At 48.8% G+C, this 7,841-nt stretch overlaps 1 protein-coding gene across 1 annotated transcript; it reads right to left on the reverse strand.

Moving 5' to 3' along the window:
- Positions 1 to 2,997: 2,997 nt before the first annotated feature.
- DNASE1L2 (deoxyribonuclease 1 like 2) lies at positions 2,998 to 7,272 on the reverse strand. Its single transcript, XM_044657081.1, has 9 exons — positions 7,250 to 7,272; positions 6,850 to 7,048; positions 6,616 to 6,704; positions 5,971 to 6,054; positions 5,204 to 5,304; positions 5,005 to 5,117; positions 4,153 to 4,307; positions 3,893 to 3,989; positions 2,998 to 3,051 (listed from the first exon to the last, which is right to left on the reverse strand). The coding sequence occupies exons 1-9, from the start codon at positions 7,270 to 7,272 to the stop codon at positions 2,998 to 3,000; spliced, it is 915 nt and encodes a 304-aa protein (XP_044513016.1).
- Between the last annotated feature and the right edge of the window lie 569 nt (positions 7,273 to 7,841).

The raw sequence follows: 7,841 nt of genomic DNA on the forward strand, positions 1-7,841 counted from the left end.
GTTATAGTTTTTTCTAATTCAATAAAAAAGTTTTTTGGTAGTTTGATAGGTATGGCACTAAATAAATAGATTAATTTGGGTAGGATGGTCATTTTTATTATGTTAGCTCGTCCTACTCATGAGCAATTGCTAAAATGACAGCAGGGGAGAATAATGAATGTTGGAGGGGATGTGGCAAAATTGGGACATTAATGCATTGCTGGTAGAGTTGTGAATTGATACAACCATTCTGGATGGAAATTTGGAACTATGCCCAAAGGACTTTAAAAGACTGTCTGCCCTTTGATCCAGTCATACCACTGCTGGGTTTATACCCCAGAGAGATCATAAGGAAAAAGACTTGTACAAAAATATTTATAGCCATGCTCTTTGTGGTAGCAAAAAATTGGAAAATAAGGGGATGCCCTTCAATTGGGGAATGGCTGAACAAATTGTGGTATCTGCTGGTGATGGAATACTATTGTGTTCAAAGGAATAATGAACCGGAGGAATTCCATGTGAAGTGGAAAGACCTCCAGGAATTGATGCAGAGTGAAAAAAGCAGAAACAGGAGAATATTATGCACAGAGATGGATACACTGTGGTGAAATCAAATGTAATGGAGTTCTAGCAGCAATGCAATGATTCAGGACAACACTGAGGGACCTATGAGAAAGAATTCTATCCATATTCAGAGGAAGAACTATAGAAGTGGAAACAAAGAAGAAAAACAACTGCCTGATCACATGGGTCAATGGGGATATAATTAGGGATATTTTTCAAAATGAGCACCCTAGTGCAAATATCAATAATATGGAAATAGGTCTTAATCAACAACACATGTAAAACCCAGTGGAATTGTGCGTCGACTATGGGAGGGGTTGGGAGGAGGGGAGGGAAAGAACATAAATCCTGTAACCATGGAAAAATGTTCTAAATTAATTAATTAAAAGTATTTGAAAAATAAATAAAAAATAAAGTAGGTAGCAATAATATTTCACATTACAAAAAAATCTTTGTACTACCCAAATTTTCACCTTTCAATCAGCTGTTTTGAAACATGTGGAACTTTTGACCATATCCTGTAGAAACCATTAGTCTCTCAACCTTTGGAAATCCAAGATCCTTGAATTATCTGTCACCCACTTCTGATTTCTTTGCCCTCAATAAAATCTTAAAAGAAAAAAAATTGACCTCAGATGCTTCCTAGCTCTGTGATCTGGGGCAAATCACTTAAGTCCCATCACCTAGCTCTTGCTGCTCTTCTGTCTTGGATCCAACAAACATATTTCTAAGAAGGTGAGATCTTTTTTAAAGGCTTGGAGCCCTTAGAGGTTAAATAGCCCACCCAAAACTATTTAGTCACTGTATGTCACTTGAGAGCTTGACTCTTCTAGACTGCTTCTTGGGGACATAGTCGCAGTTGATTGGAGAAGTTCATCAGAAAAGGTTTGCTTTTGGAAAACTGAGGGATGGCTGGGTAGCACAGTGATTAGCCAACAGGCCTGGAGTTCAGAAGACCTTGGTTCAAATGTGGCCTCAGATCCTAGCACTGTGACCTTGAACAAGTCACTTGCCTTGCCTTGTCTTCTGTCTTAGAGCTGATACTAAGACAGAAGGTAAGAATCTTAAAAGGAAAAGAAAACTAATGAAGTCAGAAATGGAAGGAAAAAGAAGGGCTATATGAATACAAGGCACAATTGTTTGGGAGTGAGCCCCTTCACTTCTGGATCTTGGTTTCCTTATCTGTCAAAATGAAAGAATGGGGGCGCAGCTGGGTAGCTCAATGGATTGAGAGCCAGGCCTAGAGACAGGAGGTCCTGGGTTCAAATCTGGCCTCAGACACTTCCCGGTTGTATGACCCTGGGCAAGTCACTTGACCCCCATTGCCTACCCTTACCACTCTTCTGCCTTGTAGCCAATACTCAGTATTGACTCCAAGATGGAAGGTAAGGGTTCTAAAAAAACAAAAACAAAAACAAAAAAAACAAAAAAAAAAAGAATGATCCTTCTACTACATATTCACCCAGCTTTTGTGACAAGGAAAATCATGGATATGAAAAGCAGCAAAAAACAATGATTTTTAATTTATTTTTTATTTAATTTAAAATTTTTTAATATTTAAAAACTGAACTAAGAGTGATGATCATGGAAAACGCAGCTTCTCAGGTCTTTTCTGGCTCAGAAGTCCAATTTTAGGAACTTCTGTGAACAGCATTTTTGGGACAGAACAGCAGTTAAAAGTGACATCTTCCTGTTTTGTTTTTAAGTAGGTTGGGGGCAAATCCAAAACTCCCTTTTGTAGGCATGAGGATGAATCTGAAATGAGTGGTTGGAAAGTTGTTTTCTCCAGAGTGGACTTTCAGCAAACACTGAGAATAAAGGCTCTTTCCAGGACTAACCCCAGCCTGTGTCAAAAGGCAAAAGAGGGCATGTAGCAGCAGCGAATTCTCCCATTCTGGCTGAGGAAGGCTACGAAGAGCTGTTGCAGATTACAAAGTCCAGGGAATCTAAAACTAGGAAATGAATTCATTCTGTTAATGCATCCAAAATCAGAGTTGTTGACCTTGTCGTTTTTTTTAAGTGTGACTCTATCTGTACTTGGCCATTCTAATTTAATTATCTTGTCCATAGTTATTGCTAGCTGCCATGATCCATAGAAACCTGAATGATTTTGTGCTTGAAACCTAGACTAAACACCTCTGTTAGGCCGAGTGAAAGTTCCCCAGAAAACATTTGGTGGTGTCAGGTAAAGGAAAGGGGATTCGCCCATCCTTGGGTTTGAAAATAGGTGCTTCAAGGCCTCTAGAACTGTTTCAGGACTCCAGGACTCGGGGCCTGAACCAGTAAAGTGGTAAGTCCTGAAAATCTTCAGTCTTGAAAAAGGAAAACTTCTGTAGCAGCTGCCCACCTCCTCCGAGTCCAGGAGTGCCGTCCCACCTTAGTGTCCTGTGGGGCTGTATGTTGGATGTGACAAGAAGCTGAAGGAAGAGCATCCTAGGCAGTCCTGAGGAAGCTTCAATGAGTTTTCAGTGTCACTTCTACAGGGAAATGGTCACTAATGGCTAAAGCCTAGAAGAAGGTAAGAAGACAGTCAATCTTTTATCTTCCTTTTTTTTTAATCTTTACAAATTTCAGTTATCCACTTGGATGATTGGTTGTCCAACCAGGGTTGAACAAGGTTAAGTGACTTGCCTTTAACCAATTGTTTCTCACCTCCTTCCCAATATTCTCCAAACAAGATAATAATAGGATCAATGTTCCCCATGAGAGGGAGGAGTTCTCACTCCTTGAGAGCACTTGGTGTGATTTTTCTCCCCTAGTACAATTATTGATGAATGAAAATTGCCTCCATCTATATCCCTCTGATCTTCCCTGTGAACATTTGCAAGAGGAATGCTGAAACAGTGGTTTGGTGAGGACGCAGGCCTCGATGTTGGTCCAAGTCAAGGAGATTAGTATGTGGCCAGGAAACGGAATTTTTCAACTTATTATGACCCAACAGGCTTTTTGGATCAGGCCTAGAATATAATGCATTTAATTTCTTATTTCCAAGGAGGCCAGAGCTACAGAGGAAGGCTGGGGGTTAGGATGTTCATCACCCCCACTACCACCACCAAGCACAGGCAGTGGAGAAACCTACTTGAGAGAGGAAGCTGAGAAGGAAGCAGGATGAACTAGTGACCATTTAGGTGTTGACCAACTCCATTAATACTAATGGAATTTGGCTAGAAACCAAATGGGGAGGTTTTGAGGAAAATTCTGTTCGGATGGCCCAAGTCCTCGGACACTTGACAAAATTACGCTGATTATATGAAAAAGTATCTTGGGCCAGTGGATGGGAGCCCTCCCACACACACACCCCTCTTAAAAGTGAGTAGTAATGGGAAAAAAGCTTCCTTCTTGCACTTACTGCAGTCTGGTCCAGGTTGAAGGACTTCTGAAAGTTGTTCACCTTAGCTGAGTTGGGTGCGATGCATTTTCTCAGGTGAGAGCCACAGACCACAATCCTGTATGCAGGTGAGACAGTGCCAATCCACTCCACCTCCCCAGAGGCCCTCCTCTCTCTTCGGCCCGGGGAAGAGCACTGAAGGAGAAGGGATCCTTCCCCAGGTAGTGCCTGCCTGCCTGCTCACCCATCTCACATTCTCCCAGGGGAATGACTCCTCTTACCTGTCATAAGCACAGTCAGAATTCCCCACAGTGGTGTCGGTGCCATCTGGTATGAGCCATTTAAAAATCTCGCTAGTTCGAAGCCTGATTTTGGCCCAGTCATGTGGCCTGACATATTTACAGTCTGCATTGAAGTCACCTAGGAAAAGGATGTCCTGCAAAAAGAGATCAGCAAAGGGGCAGCTGATCTGGAATCAGGAAGATCTGGATTCAAATCTGGCTTCAGACACTTCCTAGCTGGGTGATCCGGGCAAATTACTTAGCTCCAATTGTCTAGCCCCCAACACTCTTCGAAGATAGAAGGTAATGATTTAAAAAATGAAAGAGAGAAAGAAAAGAGAGGAGGGAGGAAAGGAAGGAAAGAGAGGAAGGGAAAAGTGAGGGGGAGAGAGGGAGAGAGAGAGAAGGAAGGAGAGAAGGAGGGAGGGGGAAAGAGACAGAGAGGAAGAGTGAGGGGAAAGAGGGAAGTAAAGAGAGAGAGAGAGAAAGAGAGGAAGGGGAGGGAAGTAAAGAGAGAGAAAGGAGGGGAGAGAGAGAAAAGAGGGAGGGAGGGAGAGAAAAAGAGGAGGAAGGAAGAGAGAGAGAGAGAGAGAGAATTGATCAGCAGTAATAGAGGGTGTGTGGGTGGTTCTGGCTCTGGTTCAGAAAACACTTCCTCTGGTCCCAATATATAAACAGATCTCAGAACTCCTTACTTCCTTCTCACCTCCCTGGGACCTTGACCCCTTTTCAGCATACTCTCTTATGAGAATATAGTCGAGAAGGAAGTTAAGTAGATGAAGGAGACTCCAGAATTAAGTAGGTGAGAATTGAGGAGGGAATGGGGAGCAACAAGGAGGGGAGCAGCCTTACGTCGGTCCCCCACTTATCAATCACATGCAAGTAGACATCATAGAGGGCATCAATCTCTGCCACAGCATTGTGTGGGGCCGAATGCAGGGGCACTAGGACAAATTCCTTCATGGCTGTAGGGGCAGGACAGAGAGAGGCAGGAGTTAATGCAGAGGGATGACACAGGGCAGAATGGGATTCGAGTCAGACTGGCCCCCACCTGTGTTGGGAGATGAAAACTTTACAATGAAAGGTTCTCTGCTGAAAACATCTTCAGGGTCTGGGTAACAGTAGCTATCCAACACAGAAATCGTCTCGGTCCTGCAGGAAGTGGAGAAGGAGAACCTCGGACACCAGGGGAGCTCTCCTCTTTCTTAGCTCTTATTCCTCCAGTCTTCTTACACCTCACTTCCTCTGACTCCCACCCACATCCTTTGAAATCCAGAGATCCTAGTCTTCTGGCTGTTCCTAGAACTAGGTACCCCATCTCCAGACTCCTGGCATTTTCATTGGCTGACCCCCAAGCCTGGTGTACTCTGGTCCTCCTCTCCACCTCCTGGCTTCCTTATAGTCCCAGCTATAATTCCCTCTTCTCTAAGAAAAAGCCTTTCCCAATCCCCCTTAAATGCTAGTGCCTTTCCTCTGAGATTATCTTCCATCTATTCCATAGACCTCTGAAGGTTTCTTCAGAGTTGTTTGTCATGCTATCTCCCCCATTAGGCTGTGAGAAAGTCGGGACTGCCTTTTGCCTTCTTGGATCCCCAGAGTTCAGGAGTGTCCCAAGTACCTGAATAAATCCTGTTGACTGACTGAACCCCTCGGCTGAAGTCCCTTCCCTGGTCCTGAAGTGGCTCTCTGAACTAGTCCTCCAATCGCAACCTCAACCCACCCCCTGCCCAGGCCCTGGCCCTTTCCTTAGACAGCAGTCTAAGGGCTCCTCCCGGAGTGCCCTCGTGCCCCAAATTCCATCCCTTAGTGCCCTCGCACCTGTAGACAAACAGATACATCTCTTTGTAGTTGTCGCGTCCCAGGGGCTCGCTGGCCAAGTAGCTGTAGGTGTACTCGGATATTCTGAGGACAGGCGAGAAAGCGAAGAGGGTGGGGTCACACCCTCACACCCTGGTGGGAAGTAAAGGCTCTGAGGCTCCAGGAGTCTCCCTCATCCAACGCCCCGGCCTCATCCCGGGCCAAGGGAGTGTGCTAGTGAACCCCCTCGGCCCCGGGCCATCATGTAATGCCTCTGCCCCCCGCCTCTAGAGTCCCCTTCCCTTGAGCAACCAAGCAACCTTTTCTAGTTCGACTGGAAGCCCCAGCCCCGACCTCCGCCCCCGTGGCACCAAGCTCCATTTCCAACCCAATGACTCATCGCGCCCAGGAATGGGGATGGAAGTAGGGGGCAGTGGGGGCGTGCTCCTGGCTCCGGCCCAGAGGGATCCCCGAGAGACTGAGTCAACATCAGGGCTGATGTTCCGAATGAGGGCCCGACTCGTTCAGTACCGTGGAGAGCTCGCGACTCCTGGACTCTGTGTGTGTGGTGTGTCTCCTACCTCTCTCCCTCCATCCCGTCCCCCCCCCCCCCTTTCGTTCGGGGTATGGGCTGTATCCCTTCCTGTCCGTGTCCCTGGAAGGCACCTGTTGATCTCCTCCAGGAGCGCAGACACGGCGCTCAGGTCCGGATCTCTGACCTCTTGAACCAGGGTCACGTCATACTCGGCCAGGATCTTAGGGTGAGGGGTAAGTGGGTCACCCAGACCGAACAGCCCAGGGTTCCAGACTCCAGCCCCGCTCCCAGGGAACCCCTAGTCTCCCGGGTCCGCCACCCCCTCCTCCCGTCCCCGCTCCCGGGTCCCGCCCCCGTCCTGTCACCTGGGCTATGTAGCTGCCACAGGCAGGATCGGCCACTTTGCTGTCCCCGAAACTGCGGATGTTGAAGGCGCCCACGCGGACTTTGGCAGTGCGGGAGGCAGCAGCTGCCGGGTCCGGGCTCAGGAGGCCATGCAGGAGCAGCAGCGCGGCCAGCAGCGCTGGGGGAGAGCCCATAGTCCGCGCACTAAGCCGCCTGCGGCTGCGGGATCCCGAAAGAATGCGCGTGAGTGCGCTAACCCCTCGCACAGACACTCCTACCATGTTTATACACGCAGTCAGGCACAAGCCGCTCTGGGGTGCAGGGATCTCCGTCCGGCCCCGACTTTCTCACCCTATCCACAGCCTGGGCGAGGAGCCTGTGGCTTCCCCTCCTCCTCCTGAGCTGTCCCCCGGTCCGGGCCGGGAGCAGGGACTGCTCTGCATAGGAGACCAGAGCTGCTGCTTCTGGTTCGCGTCCGCGCTGGGCTTCACAAGTCGTTCAGGTCAGGTTCTGAGAGCCTCAGAGGGGCGCAGGCGCTTGGGGCGGCCTGGGACCGGAGCAGACGCGATGGGCTCCGGGCCGGGAGTCCAGGCTTGGGCGTCAGACTGGGACAAGGAGACTTCTGTCCCGTGCGGGAGGTATTTGAGCATCAGCTCTCGGGGATGGCCTTCACTCAACCCCGACGGATCGGCCCCGCCCAGTGGGGCAGGGCCGGACCCAGGAGGTATAGAGGGTGGTGCTGGACACGCACCAAATTTGCGGCTCTCATGTTGCCCCTTTACACCCGCAACCCACTGAGACGGGAGGGAGCGGGGAGAAACTGATCCGAGGCTAAGGACTCCATCCCTTCCTTCCTACCAGCCAGGGCACAGTGGGGCCAGGAGCGGGCCTCGGACCCAAGGAGGGCCACTAACCACGCACTGGGCCTGGCCCCACGTGCCGTGCTCCTGAGGTCTAATCCCGTCCTCCCCCTCACGGGAGGGCCAGGGCACACCCAAAGAAGGAAGCACAT

The sequence above is a fragment of the Gracilinanus agilis genome, chromosome 1 (genome assembly GCF_016433145.1).
Source record: "Gracilinanus agilis isolate LMUSP501 chromosome 1, AgileGrace, whole genome shotgun sequence".
NCBI lineage: Eukaryota > Metazoa > Chordata > Mammalia > Didelphimorphia > Didelphidae > Gracilinanus > Gracilinanus agilis.